The 24,975-nt window shown below is 41.2% G+C and overlaps 1 protein-coding gene across 1 annotated transcript in view; it reads right to left on the minus strand.

Annotated features, from left to right (window-relative positions):
* LOC122806809 (tropomodulin-3-like) overlaps positions 1-24,975 on the minus strand; it is a 792,984-nt gene that overhangs the window by 91,021 nt on the left and 676,988 nt on the right. Inside the window, exon 9 of the mRNA XM_044077539.1 lies at positions 5,091-5,235. Coding sequence (XP_043933474.1) covers positions 5,091-5,235 — 145 coding nt within the window. The remainder of the gene's footprint in view (positions 1-5,090; positions 5,236-24,975) is intronic.

A 24,975-nucleotide genomic window follows, 5' to 3' on the forward strand; every position in this document is an offset into this window, starting at 1 on the left:
GACTATATGATGAGTGTGGTGTGGTGCAAATGTTTACCTTGTCTTCATGACTGTCAAGTTGAGTCTTGGTTGGAGAGAGCTTTACCTCCAGTTTGGCTAGATAAGTGCATCTCTCACAGGTTGTAGTGTTGGGTGGTAGGAGGAGAGGGTTGTCTGTGTACATGAGCCAATTTCTACATTGCCTCAAGATGCCCAGATTCATCAGATAGACAGGAGAGAACAGTGGGAGTTGACCCTTGGACATGCCTGAATAAAAAATATTTTCCTCTAGATAAGTGAGGAAAGTGAGTTCAAGAGCTGTTTTCTCTAAGCAAGTGAGAAAAGTAAGTACAAAAACAATTTTCCTCCAGGTAATGAGGAAGGTTGAGTGCTATAGTAATTATTAGCTTATTTAGTGCTTACAAGTTATGAACAAGTGCTGAGCACGAATAAGCAAATTTAAGTGCTAAAACTAAGAATCTGTATCTGCACTAGACGAGTTACAGGACAGAAAAAAGTGCAAATGCAGGCTTTCAAATTAGAAAGTTGAGAGATATGGAAGAGATTGCCCAAACGGCCAATAACTACAATTTCTGGGCCACAGCCACTTCTTATGTGGTAGACAGGCTACCTAGTGCTTACCACTCCCACTGATAAGCTAGAAGGCTTCCCTCCAACACAGAAAGACTTGGGAGGCTCAGAAGCTTACATACAGTCCTGGATACAGCAAATCTGTATCTGGAACACTAGTTACAGGAAAGGTAGGAAACAGGCTTACAGTATTTTTATTTATTTATTAATTTTTTTACAGAAAAGTAGCAAAAACAGTAGTAAAAACAATTCACATGCAGTGCAAGCTAGCACACTTGAGTATTTAGCAATATTAGACCAAACACAGTTTAAAAAATGCAATTAAATTAAAAAGGACTAAAAGCAAGTGCAGAAAGAGTTTATTAGGTAGAATGTGGTAAAGAGATGGGACTGGGGGAGTGTCCCAGATCAAATCTACAGTGGGGTGGGCAACTGCAAAAGCCACCAAATTTAAACTACAATCCAGAAATAGGGAGGGTGGGACAAAACAGAGATCTAAGCAACAATTAAACTCTAAAACCAAAAAAATATACTCAGCTCTGTATATTTGCAGATAGATTGGAAGGCAGTCTCTCAGAACACAGGTTCCAGCAATTAAATGCAGGCTGTTACTACAGGTCTAATTTTATGTAAGTGATCCTTGAGTTAAATAACTTACAAGCTGTAAAAACAGTTATACCAACTGAAGGCACAGCAGAAAATAGGGGGTGAGGTGGGGAAAACAGTTTCAACAGAGATCTAAGCAACAATTAACCATACAAACTCTAAAACCAAAAAAATATACTCGGCTCTGTATATTTGCAGATAGATTGGAAAGCAGTCTCTCAGAACAGGGAGACAATAGTTTCAACAGAGGTCTAAGCAACAATTAAACTCTAAAACCAAAAAAAAAATACTCAGCTCTGTATATTGGTGGATAGATTGCAAGGCAGTCTCGCAGAACACAGGTTCCAGCAATTAAATGCAGGCTGTTACTTAGTCCTCTGTTCATACTTTTACTAACATGGTATCAGTATAAAAGGAAATGCTATAAAAAGTAAGTAATGTATTCTTTGTCTTTGATTCTGATGACATCCCTTGGTTATTTTGGGATGAAAGCTCTCAATTGGATTAAAGACTGTTTGCTGCTTCAGTTATACCATTTGTTGTGTGCGAGCCCCCCCCTTGTCTTCCACAGTGTTACCACTTGGTTTGGTTGGTTGTTCTGTTTTGTAATGCTCTTTCCATCTCTGTGTGATTACCTTTATTAAATTATGACTCAAGACATAGGCAAGCAAACTAACAGAAAAGAAATCAACCATATTAATATTTTTTTCCATTCCATACATTATACATATAATGTGACAAAAGGAGATACTGCCAGCCCAGCTAGCTGGAATTTTGTAACTGATTATATGTCATTGGTGACTATCAAAATGATTTCTGTAAGATGCTTGGTTACAAATGTATTACAACTGTATGTCATGTGCATATCAAACTGCTTGTACAGATGTGTGTGTTGAAAACGGTACTTGCAAAATGCTTGTGTTTAAAATGTAACCACAGTGTGCCCCACTGAAAAAAAATGTACATGCATTATTGTAATTGTCTAAATGTATATATTTTAACAGTGGAAACCGGGATGCAGGAGGTTAACCTCAGTCTAGTAAATTTTAGAAAAGCAACTGAAATTAAATTACTTGATGGCTAGGCCGTAAAGTATATGTTTCAGTTTTCAATATAGTAAGAGACACAATGTCTGTACTATGAAACTTTCTGTATTGTTTTTAGGGTGAATTAATTACTAGTCTTGAAAGCATGAAGGAATGCAATTGTTTTATGACTTCCAGCATCTGCCAAAGGTCTGAGGAGAAACCCTTGTCTGTATATTTTTACAGGCAGATGCTAAATACTGCTAGCTTCATCAATGGCTATTTGACCTGGGAACTAGCAGTCAAATGACAAGAAATTATGGCATTCTGCAAGGTATTCCAGCAGTAATATTGGAGTTATTAATTGGAGACGTTTTTTAGTGAGATAGAGCATTCTGTATTCTGTCTTGGACCTGACAATAACTAGAAGATCAATTCACCACATCTGCCTTGCTCTACTGAAGTAAAATTTCTAGGATACAATATATCTCTTAGATACAGTCAGCAATATAGTAAAACTTAGTTTAGATTTTTTTCTTTATTTACTTGAGACTGTCCTGCAATGTTGTTTTAAATATTTCATGTTGTTTTGAACTCTGATGTCACTGTGAATATACATTTAGTGTTGTCTTGTTCTTTTATTATTAAATATATTTAAACCTCTTGTGGCCGATCTGTGTAGAGATATTTAAGTTGAGAGTACTTGCATATTTATTTGGTGACACTCTGTGGGCCACTCCTAAAAAGCCTTGCTCTTGGTCAAACTACCATTTGTATTAATATTATTACACAGTAAGATTAACCACCCTTTGTTAAGGGCCTTAAAGTACCTGATAAGGAGCGACTGGTGGCAGTAGAAACTACCTTATAGTCTGGGCAGAAGGCACTATAGCTTTTAAACCTGTGCCAGCCTTTCCCAGGTGTGTGTGTAAATCAAACCTCAAAGAGTGTGTGTGACAGCTACTTGGGCAGGGACATGAAGCTGGAGGATTTGGGTTGGTCACTCAGCTGAAATTTCAACTCTATAGGTGTGCCAGTGGACAGTCTTATTGAGGATCTGGAGAAAAAGTGAGAAACCAGCCCCACACTGTGGTCTCTGTGTGCTCTTAAGGGAAATTGCACTTGGTGCAAAGAGCTGCATCTGGAAATACGGTGTGCTTACTGGTCATCCTCCCAGTGGACGTTCTCCCACTTTTGCCAGTGGTGGGGATTGAGACTCCTTGATTACTGGTCCAGTGGTGGGGCATCACACAACACATCTTTGCTAAAATACCAGTTCAACATTACATAAATTGCTGAATCCCTGCCTTCCCTTAAAGCTCACTTGTCCTGAACATTATTCTGTGCATGCTGTTCCCACAATTTCCATTTACTTCAATGTAATTTTCTCCTTCCCTTTTCTAAAGATCCCTCTTCCAGTTGTTTTACCCCTTGTATAATATGCAATACTTTGAATACATTTGGTTTAGACTGATTTCCATTTTCCAGTAATTGTTTTTTTTTTTGGCAGCCAACAAAATTAAACTTGGTTTCTTTTATTTATTTATTATGTTTCCTCTTTTTTGACTCTATGCCTTCTTGAAAGCACAACATAAAACATCAGGAAGGAGTGTGGTGGCAGAGCCTCCATATCAGGGTGCAGTTGTCACAGGTCCCCAGCAGAAATAACTGTATTAGTCTCTATATTTCAATATGTTAATATGATACTTGGTTAGATACTTTAGTTATGTTTTGCATCTTGACTAAGAGCGCTATGACGCTTTGAATAACATCTGTGAATCTGCCTTTAGAAAGGACACACACTACTCCCCTGTAGTACCAAAACTGGCAAAGGACAGGTTCCTCGGTACAGAATGGCTCTGAAAAGAAAAGAAAATGCCCAAATTCCATCATGTAACTGGATTTCACTAGGTCCATTCTCTACTAATCCAAGGAAAGGGTTCATTTTACAAGGAAGAAAGAGATTCTCTCACTCAAACTGGAATGATGATGGGAGATGGGAAAAGTCAAAATTGGTGGGACACTGAACTGGGAGAAGGGGACTTAATTTCTAGCCCCAATCTCTGCTGATCACCTTGGCCCCTTCTACCATTCCAAGACTAATGTTAATTTGGAACAGTCACTTTCTTCTCTATCAACCAACTCTAGCTTGTTTTCCATAAAATGGCCATGGTTTGTTGAGAAAGTTCTTGGAGTATCATGGTACTAAACAGCAAAACTAGTTTGGAAGACTTTTCCTTTCCTTCAGGTTTCCTGACAATTCTTTATCCAGTTAGATACTTAATAAATGCTGCCTCTTTTCTGTCCCATTCAGCTCACTGATTAAAATAATCTCTCTGCCCACTGCACATAGTGATCGCTACCAGCTTGACAGTTGGTCACTTGGAAAAGAAAACATATTTCAGCCATACACAGCCTTACTACTCCATGATTATAATGTTTTGATATACTCTAGGTCACCTCCTCCTAGATGTCATCACTAAAGCATCAGTGATAAACAGGGCTCTGCTGCACTCTGACTTGAGAAGGAAGACCTTACAGGTATTCCATAGAACCCTCCCTTTCTGCCTCCACTGCTAGTGTTCAGTGTTCAGATTACACACTTAATCCTGACTAAAAATCCTGCTTAAAAGAACTACTGCTGTTGCAGAAAACAAAAAGCAATTATCTAACCATCTCTTCACATTCTTCAATCAGCCTCATTCATTACAAGAACATTTCCTTTGTGTTATACATACTGGATATTGGGAAATGCAATTAAAAATAACTAGATAGTTAACATCCATCAATATCCAAATTATCAATTTGTAATCAACCAAAATACCCAAATAACACAGACTACGCAATCGTTTAACTTTGCTCAACTTTACATATGGTTGTGTGCCTTACCTAGATCATTGTTTTTTGTGATGGCAGCTGCTGCCCGGGCTCGAGGTCCCTGCTGCGTAAAATGATAGCCAAACTTTATGATAGTTGTATTCTTCTCCAGCATTTTTGCAATTTCCACCTCCACTGCTGTACCCAGTTGTTGCCGCTGTTGTCAAAAAGACAATTAATAGAATTAGACAAAAAATGTGCAATTCAGTTCTCCTATGACCATTTGTACTGAAGGTGTTAGAGAATTCTAGCAGGACAATGACATACAACATGCACTTGTGACTGCCATTCTGGCCTCAAGGATTTTAATGCACTTCAGTCCTGGTTTACAAGGCATCACAATGATTTGCTGTCAGTAGACAGAATTTAAGCCTCACACTATGTGCAATGTCATAAATATGGCCTTGTTTGGTAAAATTAATGACTTCTACTTCTGGCAACACAATAAAAATATATCCTGGTTATGAGTTGCATTCCATCACCCTGCGAAGGGCTCGTACACTCACTAAATAGAAACAATAATGTCAGACTGGCACTTTTTAATGGGCATACAGGCTAACTAGTGAAGACTATCAAAACAGGTTTATATTTCCTTGTATGATGTTTTTGGACTGCAGATCTGTATATAACACACTGTAGTTAAGCTGTACTGTTGGTGAACAGAAGAGCTGCACATTGAAATGTTTAGTTCCAAGTCAAAATTCTTAATAATACTCTCCCTTTTTTGTAACAACATATTAAATGGTGGAAAATACTTTCAAAAACAAATAAGAAGTGGTTTAATAGTCATGTTATAAAAGAAATACATACTTATAATATGAATAAAACATTTGCTGTGTGAAAAAAAATGTAAAAATGTGTATGTCCATTATGAACTGAACCTAAATGTGTGCATTAGAGAGACTATGGAGTTATAATAACAATGTAACATGAAAGCCAGAACATTTGTTGAGTCTTCCCTGTGTTTTTAATCACAACAAATACAAGCTTTAGCTCATTCTGCACATGCACTGTTCCATGAGAAAGTGTCCCATCTGAGAGCAACACAATCACTGACTGACAAAGTCACAAATATATTGGCCAAAGTAGTGCACTTAATGTTGTTGCTCTCAGACATAACGCTTCCCAACAAGCCACACTGATGACAATTTAACAGTGAACCTATAAACTTGGTTTTCTGCTTCTACACATTGCGTCCTCCCAAAAAGGTGGTCGCTTATGCATACACGTCTGATGTCTCAGTAAGAAGGTATATAAAAAAAAAACATAATGGCCACAGTAAGTACTTCAATTTGTTGTTATCAGAGAGAGACAAACACATGCATACATACATACACACACACACACAGACACACACACACACCGTGCACACAAAATCCCTCAGTATACCATAGTTGTCATCTTTCAGTACTGAACGTGTAACTGCTATGTGATCTCACACCACATGCCTCTTCACCATTGCTCCCCAAAAGATAGCCACCTACTGTGTACGTTTCTGATGCAGGATTGTGATAAAAGTGAATGACAATGACCACAGTAATATATTTCAACTTGTCACTTTCAGACAAATATACACTAGTTCTCATTAACACATTTTTTTAATGTTTAAGCAATACATATCACTGACTATTTCACAGTGACTCTGTGGCTTCCCTTTCCTTTCACACACATCCTGCTCAAAAAGAAAGACCGTTTCTATATATATTTCTGATGTCTGACTGATAAGAAAGCATAATACATTGCTGGTAAAGTAATGTATTCTAACTTGTTGTTCAGACACACATAGTTAACCCCACCAAGCCATGTAAGCAATAATGAAGACAATGATTGTATAAATGTTCTTTGAGACCTCCCTCCACCTCTTCCTCTGCCATATCAGTTCAGTCTACCAGAAGACAGAAGCTGATGTGGATAGGATGACGAGGAAGCTCCTCAAGACCAAATTCAGTTTGGGGTTCCCCTGGATCCCACACATAAGCTTCAGTCTTTCCCCCACCTATGGTAGCTCCCACCCCTGATCATCTTCCTGGTTTCAGGCAGCTTGGATCTGAGTTTCTCCCATATATTGTCCTCATCAGCTGCAAAGTGCTGGTTGTCTTCCACTCCAGCGACATCCCTAACTCGTTCAGGTCAGGGATTGACTCTGAAATTGTCAGCATCTTCCCTTATTCTTTGAATTTCGACACTAGATAGCTCAGCTCCAACACTGGCCTTGCAGAAGAGTTGGATATGTTCCCCAAAACAGCTCAACTTGGAGGCTTTAACTCCTGCTGGGAAGGTATTGTGTTCCACCTTGTCTTCTGCCTTTGAGGAAGTTGAGAGAATGCTCTCCGTTTTTGCTAAGTGCATTTCTCATAATTTCTCAGCTCTGCACATCCCCCAGTGCCAAACCTTCAGCCCTGACCCTCCTATCCCATCACTACAGCTGGAACCCTGCATATCAATATGGCCCCAATTCAGGATCCCCTGCAGTCTCCAGAGTGCACTCCGGAATATCCCACCACAGAGGTCCATTGGAAACATACAAGCAAGAAACTTCTCCAGGAGTCATTCCCTGAAGACATATTTTGATTATGGGGAGGAGTCCCCCAGATCACCACTTGAGGATGTCTCATTTGGGGAAATCCTTAAACTGTTTAGACAGAAAAGTGGTTGGTCTTCTGAGGTCCTGTCTCATAAGGAATCAGCATTTCTCCAGGACTTTGGATCCAGCTCAGCTATTTTTGGGGGGTCCTGATGGCCAATGAGATGGTGGACAATCTCTTCATGGTCATGGAAGGAGCCAGATATGGCAAAGATTCTTGTTGCACTGAAGGATTTCCAGCATTGGTGCAAGGGCCCAGCAGTGGAAGTCATGGTAGCAGTAGCAGCCACCAAAAAGGAGCTGGCTGAAGAAAGCTTATCTATCCATCCCCCTAACAGGGAGTCTAGAGCACTGGACAGGTTTGGGAAGAGTGTTTATGCTTCAGCTACTTCATTTTTGAGGGTGCTGAATTATCTGGCACACGTGACAAGATTTCAGAGAGATCTGACTCAGGAACTCTTTAAATCTCTCCAAGGGTCCATGTCTATGGAGGACAAGAAAACTGTGGATTAACAGTTGGCCACCCTACATCCCTATCAAATGCCTCTATGTGCCTGATATTTAACACAACTGAGGGAGTTTGAAGAGCTACAGGCATAGGTACTATTGTAAGGGAACATGCTTGGATGTGTTGTGGGACTTTGTGGAGCCTTTCAAGATGTCGTTTATCAAAGCCCGTTTTGAAGGTTTGACCCTTTTTGGACCAAAACTCAAAGACATGCTCTTGAGAAGTGAGTAAAATGGGAAAACACTAGCCTTAGGTATACAGTACACCAACCCCCCCCCCCCCGGTCCTACTTTAGAAACCAGAAGATATACCAATACTGAAGACATTATGAATACCTTTGAATCAATATTCTCTCAAATTTATGGTGAACATCAGGAATTACTTGTACAGAAGAGTAATAACGATTTTTTGCAGAAGATTACTTTTCCGAAAATTGGTGATGAGTCTCATGAGAATTTAATCAAACCAATTTCCTCTGAGGAGGTAACAGATACAATTAATAATTTGAAACATAAAGCTCTAGGACCGGATGGTTTGACTTCTGAATTTTACAAAACGTTTGGTGATATACTGGGCAAAATACTTCCACAAGTATTTAATTATATAATTAACAATAAAATTAATGATCCGCATTTTAATGCTTCGAAAACAATTCTTATACCTAAAGAGAATGCAGATCTTCAAAATCTGGATAACTATAGACCCATTTCACTTTTAAATATAGATATGAAAATTATGACATCTATTTTAGCCAATAGATTGAAGAAGATAATAAACCTAATAATATCGGATGAACAAGCTGACTTTATAAATGGTAGACAAACTACCGATAATACGTTATCACTTCATACACTCATTTCTTATGCCACTCATAAAAATCTTAATGTTTATGCACTCATTATTGATGCTCAAAAAGCTTTCGATAGAGTTAATTTAAAATTTTTGTTTGATATTCTATCATATTTTAATATACCCCAAGACTTCATTTCAACATTAAAAAAATGATATAATAATCCCTATACAACTTTATATATTAATAAAAATTTCTCAAAAAGAATACAAATTACGAATGGTACCAGTCAAGGATGTCAGTTATCTCCTATTTTATTCAATTTATATCTAGAACCACTATTTTTACATATTAAGCAAAATATTTATCATAATGCTCCAATAATATATGGTACGAAAATATTTATGGCTGCTTTTGCTGATGATCTTAATATTTATTGTACGACGCCCGTTTCAGATACTAAGAAGTTATTAAAAGTAGTGGAAGATTTTGCAGAAATATCTAATTACAAAATAAATTTAAAAAAAAAAACAATTTATTTCCCTTAAAGACGCCTACACCCTTTTCGCTTTTACCATTGATAGGTCAGGTAAAATCCAAAGAAAAAATTAAATATTTAGGTATTGTTTTCTCAACAGATAATAGAGACTTTTATGTGAACAATGTCAAGCTAATTTGGGATCATATACTGTCTGATTTAAAAAGATGGAATAATCTGAAATTACCAATAATGGCAAAGACTTCAGTTATTAAAATGAATGTTCTCCCTAGAATATTATATATTTTTCGAGCTACTCAAGTCTCAATTTCTAGGAAATTCTTTAAACAACTTCATACGGAATTAGGTAGATTTGTATGGGAACCTAGGAAAACTAGAATATCCTATGATAAACTGATGACTCCGAAAAATAAGGGTGGTTTAGAATTACCGAACTTTGAAGCATATTATTTAATAATAAATGCTAATAGAATTCTAAGAATGGTTAACTTTGATAAGTCCAGTACTAAATGGTCACCCAAGTGGTTGATTCTGAATTACAAACATGTTGTCAAATTGGGTATTAATTTTAAGGCATTACCTTTTTTAAATAAAGATACCTTTAAAATATACTCTTTGATGGAACATATTAAATTATATATAATATCAATACAAAATCTGTTTAAGTCACTAAATCTCTTACAGTATATGATGACCTTTCAAACATTTCATAAGAACCCGAATTTGAAAATCGGTAATCAATTGATAGATCTTAAAAAATTCCCACTTATAATTGATTTAACCATACTTGATTTATATCCCTTTCTTGGTATCTCAATACACGACATATTAAGAGAGCTGAGCCTTCCTAACTCTTATTTAATTATAATGAGACAATTAAAGGATCTTTCAATAACTTACTTTAGTAATTTTAAAATTAACGAAGACTTAACCATTTGTTCAAACTTATGGCAAACTCTTATGCAAGACTTCAAATATATAATGGCTTCATATAATTTGATAAAAGATGTGAAATATAATAACCAAATACTTTTATCTAAATATTGGAAGGATAAATTATTACTGAGTGATGATAATAAAATACTGAAAGCAATTAATCTAACTTTAAGATCAGTATCTCTGCAAAAGCTATTATTCACTCAGCTGATGATATTTAATAATGCTTACTACACTCGCCTCAGCTTACATAAATTCAACTCGAAAAATTCACCTAAATGTCCATATTGTATTGATCAAACCGCTGACCTTTTACACATGTTCTGGAGCTGTCAATGTATATTCAAACTTTGGAATTCTCTAAAAATTAAATTACAAAAAATGGGTTATCAGCAGTCCACACTTTCTTGGGAGTTTATGATTCTTCATATTCCTCCGAATGACTTGAATAGATCCCAAATGATCATACTCATAAATATTTTCTTGTTAATGAAGCTTTATATAGCTACAAATTGGCTCAATCCATCTTTGACTTCATGGGAAAACTTTAAAAGTGTAGCGATAAAACATATTTTAGCACATAAATTACTAATTAAAGATCATAAGAAAAACATAAATAATACAAAAATATGGGAGCAAATCTTTAACATTGTGTTAGCTTAATGCTCTAATCCACTTTTCCCTGGGAAGTACATATTTAATATAGAGATTAGTATAGATAAACCTTATATTAATATTGGATATTTTTTCCTTTCTTTTCTTCTCTCTCTCTTCTTTTTTAATACCTTTTTTAGAATTTTATCTTAATGTATAATGATCTTATGTAACTGTTGGAAGCATTCATGTATATAATGTACATATGTTGTAGTGTTGTATTAACAATTGGAAAAGAATAAAGATTTATTATTGAAAAAAAAAAAAGAAACCAGAAGGGGTAAGAAGCTATAGTTTGGGAAGTCCCAAGCGTTTTTTCCAAACACTCCTGCAGATAGAATTCCCTCCTCTACCCTGATGGTTTCTAATGGTGGACATTGCCAAGGAGGCAGAGTAGGCCCGCAAAACCAAGGTTTCAGGGCTCCATTCTCTGAGAGGCCTTATCAGCACTCCTGAATGGTTGTCCAGCTTCCTTGCCTTGAAGGCAGTCAGGGTGTGCTTGTCTCTGCACCTGAAGGTCTAGAAATCCATCACCAAAGATATCTGGGTATGAAGGATCATAACCAGAGGCTATTCCATTCCCTTTCTTTACCTCCCTCCTTCAACAAAGAAACCCCTCAATGTGCCACCCTCTCAAAAAGAGGCAGCCACTGCAGAAATAAAGTTGCTAAACAAGTCATCCAAGAGGTCCTTCCAGACCAACATGGATCTGGAATGTACTCAAGGCTGTTTTTGGTGACAAAGAAGGGAAGGAACTCAGTCATCTCAAATATGTCAAACATACCAAGTTCTGGATGGTCACAGTACAGTCCAACCTCCCTCTTTTGATGAAGGATGATTGGATGTGCTTGACAGACCTTCGGGATGCATACTTCTACATTATGATTTCTCGTTTCTAGCTGGGAGCCCTACCCTTTGGTTTCACCACAGTCTCCCAGGTGTAAACCAAGTGTATGGTGGTGGTCACAGTTCACCTTTGGCTGCAAGGGTTCTTACTGTTCCTGTATCTAGATGACTGACACATTACAGCTTCTACTAGGTCACTTCTCCTTAGGGCCAGACAGCATCTGATCCACCGTTGCTACCAGTTGGACATCCACAATAAACCCAGGCAAATCTCAGTTTCTTCCAGTTCAGATGTTAAGAATACAAAGACACCCATCTAGATACAACCAGGATGGCAAAGCTGCCAGACCATAGATTGTCCACCGTGGAAAACCAGGCACTAAAGGTTGTGTCCTGTCCCATGTCACCAGCCAAATTGGTTCTCCAGCTTTTGTGGTTGATGGTGGCTTCCATCACACTTGTCCTTCTAGCCAGATATTACATGAAAGTTCTACAGTGTACACTTGCAGTACAATGTTCTACCAGATACTGACCCAAAAGTTTTCAGATTAGTCTGACAAATATTTGAAGAACGCATATAACATGGTGGATTCAGTCTTCCAAGGTATTTTATGGTTGTCCATTTGTATTTCACCCCTAATAAGGCCACTATGACCACATACGCTTCTCATTTTAGGTGGGAGTGGGGGCCATTACATGGGAAATACAGTCAAAGGCATGTGGTCTTCCTCAGAGGCCAGTCTCCACATCAGTGTTCTAGAGTTGTGGACAGTTCTAGTGTTGCAGGCCTTTCAGGATGTCCACCCTCTAGGGATGATTTCTATCCAGACAGACATGTCAGTTGTCTGGTATATCAACAAACTAGGGGGAACACACTATTATCCATTATGTTGAAAAGTAATGACAGTATGGCAGTATGTTTCAAATGCTTTCTAGGAGCAACATGTACACCAGGGAAGGCCAGTATTCTAGCAGACAGGCTGAGCAGGTCTATCCTTTAACTTCACAAATGGTCCCTCAACCCAACAGTGACGGAAGAGATTTTTTGTTGATGGGGCCGGCTGTGCTTCAGTCTTTTTGCCTTTCCCAACATTAAGTGCAGCAGGTTCTTTGCCTTAATCACACTGGAGGGGGAGCTACTGAGGAATGCTTTGACACACATTTGGCTCTCCAGTCTTCTCTATGTCATTCCCCCTATTTCTATTACTCCAAAGTTCCCACAAAAAGCATCAGAGAGGAAGATCACAGTCATCTTCATTGCTCTGTTCTGACCTCATCAGGTGTGGTTCACCACTCCCTCTGGCTGATGGATCCCAATCCAAATCCTCTCTCTAACCCTTCCGGCACATCTCATCTGGACATTCAAACCCTCCAGTTAACTGCTTGGTTTCTCCACTTCCAATGATGGCTACTCAGTCCAGGCTCTCTTCCCCAATAATCCACCTTCTTCTTCTTCTGAAAGACCATCTACCAAGAGAACTTACAAAAGTAAGTGGAATAAATGTTCTATTTTGCCTCCCAAAGGCACATCTCCCTGTGGTCATAGAATTTCTAGCATACATTTTCCAGGCTAGGGTCAGTTATTCTACAATTAAAGTCCAGTAGGCAACTATTTCCAATTCTCGTGTTGGAGACAATCATGATATATTAGCTTCTCTTAGACTTGCCAAAACTTTCAAGAGGGGCCTACTCTGAAGGATCCTACTCCCCTTGGGATATGATGATCTGCTTCAGGCCTTGATCCAGCCTCCCTTTGAATCTCCTGGCAGGGCGGACATTAAATTTTTGACTTGGAAAATAATTTTTATAACTTCAGCATAAAGAGTATCTGAGCTAAAGGCCCTGTCCTGCAAACCTCCTTACATAATTTTCCACAAAGATAGTGCGTCCCTTAGAATTAATCCATTATTTGTCCCAAGACAGCATCTGAGGTCTCATTCACTGAATCAATGCATCAATCTACCAGTTTTTTTCCCTAATGTTTCCAGTAAAGAGGAATATATGCTGCACTTGCCAAATGTAAACCACTAACTCCATTTCTACCTACATAGTACCAAATCCTTCAAGAAGGCAGATCAACTATTTGCCTCTTTTTTTAAAGCTAAGTTGGTCTAAAGCATTTCCAAAGTTTTCTTAAACAGATGGTTATCCGACTGCATTTCTCATACTTATTAAAAAAGGGCTCGACCCTGCCTAGACCAGTCAGAGCTCATTCAACTAGGTTTGTTTCAATGTCCTCTGCCTTCTATTCCAAGGCCTCAATTGAGGACATTTGTGCAGCAGACACATGGTACAATGTTCAAACGTTTATTTCTCACTATAAGCTGGATTTGATCTCCAGGAAAAGGGCGGTCTTTGGGACAGCTGTTCTACAGACTTTCCTTCTATGAAACCTCCCCAAGGCTTAAGTAGCTGGTAACTCTGTCTTATCTGTTGAAAAACGAAAGGAAGACATCATCAGATATGAAAATGTACTTACCATAACAATAAATCTGTGTTGCATGCTTCTGTCCTTTATCGGCTTCCCACCCTCTTTCCTCCTTCCATTATATGGTAGATAATTCCCTAGGTTTCTGGTATTACAGTATGTCTGCCCCAGAGTAATGTCTTACACTTTTTTAGCTTCACAGCAGTACCTCTTCAGGGATCTCAGATGTATCAGAATTGATATCTATGTGATCTGATGACGTGTTTTTCATCCAGGTTCAACATGTTGGTTATTGGATCTGAGACCAGTCATTCTAAAAGACTTCAGCCCCCAAGCTTCACATCCTCTACCCACATTGCCCTGCTCTATACAGTTACCCCAGATCTTGCTTGCCACCATCGAGGATAGCAGCTAGATAGAAAAGTTGTGTAAAATCTTACCATAACTATAGATGTCCTTCTCTTCCGTGTTGCAGTATTCTGCATGTGGGTTTACTCCTCTTATTTTGTGTACGTCCAGCCAGTATGGAAAGGTTTTCAGTCCCTATGTGGTGCGTTAGATGTCTGACATGGTTGCTGGAATGTAAGCTATAAAAGTGACATCTGCATGCACTAGCCCTCAGAACTGAAAGCCTCAGTTGAAGCCAGTGCTAGGAAAGGCAATGCCATCCAGAAAGGGAAATGCAATGTAAAGTACAGTTTTGTACCTACCATAAATGTAGATGTCCGAACTGGATAGCATCTGCAGTCATAACAAGTAGGGTTGTCCTGTCGTCAGGCAGCCCTGCAGTCGGCCGGATTCCAAAGTCCGGGTCCGGCTTCGGCTGATGTCGCACTCCACCCGACGTCATCTCTGTCGGTCTTCGGGTATAAAAGCATCAGCCGACGCCATTTTCCTCAGTGTTTCTTGCCCCAGATGCCAGTAGCCCTCTTGCAGGCTAAAATTTGGATAGATGCCAATGTTTCCAAATAGATAGAGGTAAACACAACAATAAGCATATATGTACATATATACAAACAAATACACCATAAAAGACTCCCCCCCCAACAGCTAGCTATTAGGAGGGTAAACACCCTAGGAGTACCACAGAGGGGAAGGAGGGAGGGTAATCCTGACTGCAGATGCTATCCAGTTCGGACATCTACATTTATGGTAGGTACAAAACTGTGCTATGTCCTTCATGGATGCATCTGCAGTCATAACAAGTGGGTAGAATACCATAGCCAACTAGGAGGAGGATAAAAGTAGATTATGGTGTGTTTAGGATCCCTTGCAGTACAGCAGTGGCAAACCCTGCTCGGGATCTGGAATATAGAGGCAAATTATAATGCTTGGCAAATGTATGCACGGAGGTCCAAGTAGCCGCCTCAATAATGTCTTTGGTTGCCACTCCTCGTAAGAAGGCTGTGGTAGTGGCTGTTGCCCTTGTAGAATGAGGTCTTATGTTCTGTGGAATTGGTTTTCCATGGAAGGAGTAACAGTATCGTATGCAATTTCCTATCCATTTGGAGATTGTCTGTTTGGAAATAGCTTTTCCTTCCCTTCCTGTTGCATAGGCTACAAAAAGTTGGTCAGTCTTTCTGCTATTTTTTGTTCTGTCCAAGTAGTAGCGTAGCTGTCTATGTACATCCAAGGTATGCAGTATTCTTTCCCTCTGTTTTGTGGGTTGGGAAAGAAGGTAGGTAGGTGGATTGCCTGGTTTAAAGATACTCTGGATACCACCTTGGGCATAAATGTAGGATTAGTTCTCATGGACACTCTATCTTGGTGGAAGATTAGGAAGGGTTGCACTGCCATTAAGGCCTGTAGTTCTGAAACCCTCCTTGCTGAAGTAATTGCCAGTAGGAAAGCAGGTTTCCATGACAGGTGTTGTAGGTCTGCTGTTGCTGCTGGTTCAAAGGGTGATAGTGTCAACTTTTCTAGCACAAAGTTTAAATCCCAGGCTGGTAATGGTGGTTTCCTTGGAGGTTTTACATTCTTGATTCCTCTGAGGAACTGCCTGAGCAAAGGGTGCGAAAAACAGGTGGATCAAAGCTGTATTCTGCTGAAATAGCTGATGCATGTATCTTGATGGAGGAGTAGGACAGGCCTGAATGAAGAAGTTCGGCCAGATACTCCAGAATGTTAGGCATATCTATGTTTGACACATCTTTTCCTCTTCGGTACTCCAAATGACAAACCTTTTCCATTTTCCAGCATAGTTCCTTCTTGTTGAAGGTCTGCGTGCTTCAAGAATAATGTCTTTAACTCTTTGGGAAAGTTCTGGATTAGCTGCTGCTATGTGATGTTCCATGCAGTCAGTTGCAGCGTTTTAGGTTTGGATGTATGATGCTGTAGTTGTTCTGAGTTAACATCAAAGGCATCAGGGTATTGGCCACATATTGTTCGAGACATGCTCTTCAGTAGTGGGTACCAGTGTTGTCTTGGCCAGTTTGGGGCTATCAGGATTATCCTTGGACGTTCTTCCTTGATTTTTAGTAGTACCTTGTGTATCAAAGGAAGAGGTGGGAATGCATATGCTGTTAGGCCTTTCCAGTTGAAGGAGAGTGAGTCCACTTTCCATGCTAGTGGGTGGAATGTCCTTGTGCAGAATTTTTTGAGCTGGTGATTGAGAGGTGATGCGAATAGGTCTATCTGTGGCATTCCCCATTTCTTTGAGATGGTCTTGAAGATGTCCGGGTGCAGCTTCCATTCGTGGGCATCCGAAGTGGTTCTGCTTAATATGTCTGCTAGAGTATTGTCTTTCCCGGGTACAAACATTGCCTGTAACTGAATGTTGTAGCTGAGTGCCAGGGTCCACAGCTCCAAGGTCATTCTGCATAGGGGGTATGAATGAGTGCCTCCCTGTTTGTTGATGTACCACATGACTGTGGTGTTGTCTGTCCTTATCATCAACTGGCCCTCTTTGAGGAATGGTTTGAACTTTTGGATTGCCAGTTTTACTGCCAGCATTTCTTTTAGATTGATGTGCAGGTGAAGTTGATCCTGTGTCCACAATCCTTGCACGCATTTGTCCAGCATGTGGGCCCGGCATCCTAGGTCTGAAGCGTCTGTTGTGATGGTCTGGCTTGGTTGACATCTGCGAAAGGGTAGGCCTGGGTTTGACTGGCATGCCTGAGCCCACCATAGGAACTCATGTTTTAAGCATGGAATTAGTGGGATTTCTGTTTCTAGACTGTGTCTGTGTTGGGACCATAAATTCTTTAGGTACCACTGTAGTTTCCTCATATGTAGTCTGGCAAATGGGACCAAGATTATGCATGATGCCATGAAGCCCAAGGCCTGCAGAAATTTTCTTGCTGTTAACTCGTTCAGTTTTGTTAGTGCCAAGAAGTAAAGAGGAAGTTCTTTTTGTTTTCTGTAGTCAGGAATGCCATTTGTTGTACTGTGTCCAATTCAGCCCAAGAATGTCCTTGTTTGGGATGGTATCAGCCTTGACTTTTGTAAATTGACTGTGTATCCCAGTCCTTGTAGCAAGTAAATGACCCTTTGTAAATCTGTTGTCAGCTTGCTTTTGTTGTCCCCTTGTAGTAGGCAGTCGTCCAGGTATGGGTAAATCTGAATTCCCTGTAGTCTGCAATGGCGATTACTGATGCCAGGCATTTTGTGAATACTCTGGGCAGTAGATAAGCCAAAGGGCAATGCTGAGAATTGATAGTGCTCTGATCCTGCAAGAAATCTGAGGTATCTTCTGCAGATTGGTCGAATGGGGACGTGCAGGTATGCCTCCTTGAGATCTAGAGTTACCAGCCAAGACTCCTTGCCCAGCATGGGAAGAAGTTGCTGTAGGGTCAGCATTTTGAATCTTGGGACAATGATGTATGTATTTAAGGTGGACAGGTCGAGAATTGGTCTCCAACTTTTTCCTTTCTTGGAACTAGGAATAGTCTGGAATAGAACCCTTTCCTTGTTCTGCTGTTGGCACTCTTTCCACAGCTCTCATGTTTGCTAACTCCATTATCTGGCGTAGAGCCTCTGTTTTTTGATTTGGAGGTAGATTTGGCATTCCTCTTTGACTGGTAAAGTGTGGAAGTGAAACCGGTAACCTTCATCTATGGTTTGTAAAATCCACTTGTCTTTTGTTATGTAGTGCCAGTTCTTTGAAAATAAGGTTAACTTTCCGCCTAGAGGAGCTGCTATTTGTTCCCTGGTAGGCGGAGTTAGGATTAAGTCACTGTGGTTGTGCTGATGTAGTGGCAGTGGCTGCGTCTGTGCCTCTGTTGTTACCTTGCCACTGTCGGCCTCTGTAGGCACCTCCTCTAGATTGGTTTCTGCCTCTGGAACGTCTATTCCTGCCCCTTTGAAATTTTGTGGAGTCAGGAAAGGACCAATTTTTGGCAGGCCAGTTCCTGCTAAACCTTGGGGGTTGAACCTGCAAGAAATCTTTAACAGTTTGAACAGATTTTGCCTTTTCTTCCATTTTCTTCATAACCTGCTGGGCAGGTGTACCAAACAAACTTGTCTTGTCCATAGGAGCATCTAGCAACTTAGCTTTAACATGATCCGTAAAGCTTGTCCCTTTAGCCATGCATGCCTTCTTATCACTGTGCCTGTCATGGCTGATCTAAATGAAGCCTCCAGTGCATCATAGCCACATTTTAAGGAATGGTTGCTAACCTGTTGTATGTTATTTACCATCTCTAATACATATTTCTTATCAAGAGATTCATCAGTGGTTAGTTTTTAGTTAACTGATCAAGCATAAACTCTTGGTATTGTATCATGTGAAACTGACAGTTTAAAGCTCTAGCTGAGAGAGTAGCTGAAGTGTAGACCTTTTTACCCCATCTGTCTAATGACCTTGCTTCCCTTTCAGAAGGAATAGGGTTTTAGCTGTGGTCGCAGCTACTGCCTTGGGACCCTGGGATATAGTTTCTGGGTCTGCAAGTGGGGCCTTGTAAAGGTGGTGATGAGTATCTGGCACCCTGTAAAATCTGTCTGGTTTGGCAGGGGCTGGGGTAAAGAATCTGGAGCGGAGCAAACATCATTGAAAGCATCATCCACCACAGAGAGAACAGGAGGTATAGCTAAGGGCCTGTGCTGTGGGAGGTGCAGAAAGGTCCTAAGTCTTTTCTGGAGTCTGAAAAATCCTGTTGCTGCCATTGGAACTGTTCTCGCATGGCATGCAAGGTTTCCCCAAAGGAGAATTCTTCTGGTGGGGAAGCAGCTGGAATGGATTCTTCAGCATCAGAATCTTCAAAATTGGAGAAGGGAGCCTCTGGCTGGTCAGTAATGTCTGATTCATCAGCAGAATCATCAGAAGACACTGGCTCAGGGGCTCTGCCCTAGGTCTCTTCTCTGGGGGCTGAGAGGCCCTGTCTGGGTGAGATTGAGATCCTCTAATTAAAGAAATTAAATCTTCTGCCAAAGAAAGCATTTGAGAACTAGAAGAGGGCCTGGATGTGGGAGCTTTAACAGGCACTGATTTAGTAGTCTTGGCTGCTTTAGCCCTGGCGAAGGCCTTAATGGACATGGCTGCTGGAGGCCTAGCAGCACCACGTGCTGGGGTAGAGACATCCAAGGGGATGGTGTCTGATAAGACAACCACCGTAGTGGGTAAAATTTCTGAGGTCGATTCAAGAGTTGTAGCAGGGGCCTCAGTTGTAAGAATAGGTTCAGCTGTACTTTGATCAGTTTTCGGTTTCGCCGAAACCGAGACACTCGGTTTGCTTTACCGTGGTTTCGGCCGAAACCGCGGACCGCGAGTGTCGGTCTTTATCTTTGCGTTTTTTGGAAGATTGGGTAGTCGGAGGATCCGACGGCATAATGTACGCAAAATCAGTACCGAAAAACTGTTCTGCAAACTCCGACCGACGCGTAAGGCGTCGGTTGAAGGAGGCACAGGCGAACAGGCTGCTACGTCGTGGGCTGGGCCTAAACAAGGCAGACAGTAAGAGTGGAAATCTTTATGAGGTATTTGTTTCCCACAGGTTAAACAATTGTTAACTTTTTCTGACATCGGCTGAGGCAAGAAAGAGTCCCCAACGGGGTACTTAGCTTTAGAAGTCTTCGAAGTAGTATTCGGTAGAAGTAATCTCTGGATCCGACCGACCGGCACTTGCGAACAGCTTCTGCTTCGGGCGCCACGCGGCAAGAAAGACTGAGGAAAATGGCGTCGGCTGATGCTTTTATACCCGAAGACCGACAGAGATGACGTCGGGTGGAGTGCGACATCAGCCGAAGCCGGACCCGGACTTTGGAATCCGGCCGACTGCAGGGCTGCCTGACGACAGGACAACCCTACTTGTTATGACTGCAGATGCATCCATGAAGGACATCAGGAGGGGAAGGAGGGTGGGAAGGAATACTGCAACATGGAAGAGAAGGACACAACTTTTCTATGTCCTTCTATTCTAATGTTGCAGTATTCTACATGTGGGTGAGTACCAAAGCTCAATGAGTGGGGAGGAGGTCTAGAAGCTGTTTCCAGGAATCTGTGAAGGATAGGCCTGGCAAACCCCACCCTGGTTCTAGAAATATGGTCTAGTTTACAATGCTTGGTGACAGCATGTATGGATGATCAAGTGGCTGAAGAAGGCTCCTGAGAAGGCCATATAACTGGTGGAATTTACCCTGACGGTGCTTGCAAAGATTTTCCATGGCATTGGTAACAGAAGGTGATGGCTTTTGAAATCCATACTAAGATAGCCTGTTTGGTTACTGCTTTTCCCAAGGCTCTGGGATGAAAGGAAACAAAACGTTGGTCCATCTGCCTGATGGACCTGGTTTTATGTAGGTAAAACCTAAGTTGTCTATGAGCATCCAGGGAGTGAAGTACTCTCTCACTGTCCCCCTGTGGGTTAGGGAAAAAAGTAGGTAGATGGATGACCTGATTCGGGGACAGGTCATTCACCACCTTGGGCATAAAGGAAGGATTAGTTCTAAGAGTAACCCTGTCATTGTGGAAAACTAAGAAGGGTGGGATGGCCATAAGGGCTTATAGCTCTGAGATCCTTCTGGCTGATGTTAAGGCCACGGGTAGTACAGTTTTCCATGTACAATGTTTTAGAGAGGGTTTGTCTGCTGGTTTGACTGGAGGAAGATTAAGCTTTTCCAAAACATAGTTATGGTTCCATGGTGGACGGGATGGTTTTCTGGGATGTCTGAGGTGAAGACCCCTTTGAGAAAAAGCTTAGCAGGGAGTCTGGATGCTAAGGCGGGGTCCATGCTGAAATTGCAGACAAGTAAGCCTTAATGGAAGAATAAGCCAAGCCTGACTGCAATAGTTCACACAGGCAAGACAGAACTGAAGGAATCTCGCTGGCAAGTGGGTCCAACTGTCTATTGTGACACCATATAGTGAACCTTTTTCACTTAGAAAGGTCGGATTTTCTCGTATTTAGTTTCCTGGCCTCCTGCATGACATTTAGCAGGTCCTCGTCATAAAGGCGTCTGAAAGGGATCAGAATCCTATCAGCCACTGGGTAGAGAGTAGCTGCCACTGTGAGTGTACCCGAGATCCCTTAGGCTGTGTGAGAAGGTCCAGTCTGAGGGGTAAAGTACAGTTTTGTACCTACCATAAACGTAGATGTCCGAACTGGATAGCATCTGCAGTCATAACAACTGGGTTGTCCTGTCGTCAGGCAGCCCTTCAGTCGGCCGGATTCCAAAGTCCGGGTCCGGCTTCGGCTGATGTCGCACTTCACCCGACGTCATCTCTGTTGGTCTTCGGGTATAAAAGCATCAGCCGACGCCATTTTCCTCAGTGTTTCTTGCCCCAGATGCCAGTAGCCCTCTTGAAGGCTAAAATTTGGATAGATGCCAATGTTTCCAAAAGATAGAGGTAAACACAAAAATAAGCATGTATGTACATATATACAAACAAATACACCATAAAAGACTCCCCCCCACCAGCTAGCTATTAGGAGGGTAACCACCCTAGGAGTACCACAGAGGGGAAGGAGGGAGGGTAATCCTGACTGCAGATGCTATCCAGTTCGGACATCTACATTTATGGTAGGTACAAAACTGTACTATGTCCTTCATGGATGCATCTGCAGTCATAACAACTGGGTAGAATACCATAGCCAACTAGGGAGGAGGATAAAAGTAGATTATGGTGTGTTTAGGATCCCTTGCAGTACAGCAGTGGCAAACCCTGCTCGGGATCTGGAATATAGAGGCAAATTATAATGCTTGGCAAATGTATGCACGGAGGTCCAAGTAGCCGCCTCAATAATGTCTTTGGTTGCCACTCCTCGTAAGAAGGCTGTGGTAGTGGCTGTTGCCCTTGTAGAATGAGGTCTTATGTTCTGTGGAATTGGTTTTCCATGGAAGGAGTAACAGAATCGTATGCAATTTCCTATCCATTTGGAGATTGTCTGTTTGGAAATAGCTTTTCCTTCCCTTCCTGTTGCATAGGCTACAAAAAGTTGGTCAGTCTTTCTGCTATTTTTGTTCTGTCCAAGTAGTAGCGTAGCTGTCTATGTACATCCAAGGTATGCAGTATTCTTTCCCTCTGTTTTGTGGGTTGGGAAAGAAGGTAGGTAGGTGGATTGCCTGGTTTAAAGACACTCTGGATACCACCTTAGGCATAAATGTAGGATTAGTCCTCATGGACACTATCTTGGTGGAAGATTAGGAAGGGTTGCACTGCCATTAAGACCTGTAGTTCTGAAACCCTCCTTGCTGAAGTAATTGCCAGTAGGAAAGCAGTTTTCCATGACAGGTGTTGTAGGTCTGCTGTTGCTGCTGGTTCAAAGGGTGATAGTGTCAAATTTTCTAGCACAAAGTTTAAGTCCCAAGCTGGTAATGGTGGTTTCCCTTGGAGGTTTTACATTCTTGATTCCTCTGAGGAACTGCCTGAGCAAAGGGTGCGAAAAAACAGGTGGATCAAAGCTGTATTCTGCTGAAATAGCTGATGCATGTATCTTGATGGAGGAGTAGGACAGGCCTGAATGAAGAAGTTCGGCCAGATACTCCAGAATGTTAGGCATATCTATGTTTGACACATCTTTTCCTCTTTCCGTACTCCAAATGACAAACCTTTTCCATTTTCCAGCATAGTTCCTTCTTGTTGAAGGTCTGCGTGCTTCAAGAATAATGTCTTTAACTCTTTGGGAAAGTTCTGGTTTAGCTGCTGCTATGTGATGTTCCATGCAGTCAGTTGCAACGTTTTTAGGTTTGGATGTATGATGCTGTAGTTGTTCTGAGTTAACATCAAAGGCATCAGGGTATTGGCCACATATTGTTCGAGACATGCTCCTCAGCAGTGGGTACCAGTGTTGTCTTGGCCAGTTTGGAGCTATCAGGATTATCCTTGGACGTTCTTCCTTGATTTTTAGTAGTACTTTGTGTATCAAGGGAAGAGGTGGGAATGCATATGCTGTTAGGCCTTTCCAGCTGAAGGAGAGCGAATCCACTTTCCATGCTAGTGGGTGGAATGTCCTTGTGCAGAACTTTTTGAGCTGGTGATTGAGAGGTGATGCGAATAGATCTATCTGAGGCATTCCCCATTTGTTTGAGATGGTCTTGAAGATGTCCGGGTGCAGCTTCCATTCGTGGGCATCCGATGTGGTTCTGCTTAATATGTCTGCTAGAGTATTTTCTTTTCCCGGTACAAATATTGCCTGTAACTGGATGTTGTAGCTGAGTGCCAGGGTCCACAGCTCCAAAGTCATTCGGCATAGGGGGTATGAATGAGTGCCTCCCTGTTTGTTGATGTACCACATGACTGTGGTGTTGTCTGTCCTTATCATCAACTGGCCCTCTTGGAGAAATGGTTTGAACTTTTGGATTGCCAGTTTTACTGCCAGCATTTCTTTTAGGTTGATGTGCAGGTGAAGTTGATCCTGTGTCCACAATCCTTGCACGCATTTGTCCAGCATGTGGGCCCCATCCTAGGTCTGAAGCGTCTGTTGTGATGGTCTGGCTTGCTTGACATCTGCGAAAGGGTAGGCCTGGGTTTGACTGACATGCCTGAGCCCACCATAGGAACTCCTGCTTTAAACATGGAATTAGTGGGATTTCTGTTTCTAGGCTGTGTCTGTGTTGGGATCATAAATTCTTTAGGTACCACTGTAGTTTTCTCATATGTAGTCTGGCAAATGGGACCAAGATTATGCATGATGCCATGAAGCCCAAGGCCTGCAGTACTTTTCTTGCTGTTAACTTGTTCAGTTTTGTTAGTGCCAAGAAGTAAAGAGGGAGTTCTTTTTGTTTTCTGTAGTCAGGAATGCCATTTGTTTTACTGTGTCCAATTCAGCCCAAGAATGTGCTTGTTTGGGATGGTATCAGCCTTGACTTTTGTAAATTGACTGTGTATCCCAGTGCTTGTAGCAAGTAAATGACCCTTTGTAAATCTGTTGTCAGCTTGCTTTTGTTGTCCCCTTGTAGCAGGCAGTCGTCCAGGTATGGGTAAATTTGAATTCCCTGTAGTCTGCAATGGCGATTACTGATGCCAGGCATTTTGTGAATACTCTGGGCACAGTAGATAAGCCAAAGGGCAATGCTGAGAATTGATAGTGCTCTGATCCTGCAAGAAATCTGAGGTATCTTCTGCAGATTGGTCGAATGGGGACGTGCAGGTATGCCTCCTTGAGATCTAGAGTTACCAGCCAAGACTCCTTGCCCAGCATGGGAAGAAGTTGCTGTAGGGTCAGCATTTTGAATTTTGGGACAATGATGTATGTATTTAAGGTGGACAGGTCGAG

This window comes from Protopterus annectens, chromosome 7.part0, assembly GCF_019279795.1.
Source record: "Protopterus annectens isolate FY-2018-M chromosome 7.part0, PAN1.0, whole genome shotgun sequence".
NCBI lineage: Eukaryota > Metazoa > Chordata > Ceratodontiformes > Protopteridae > Protopterus > Protopterus annectens.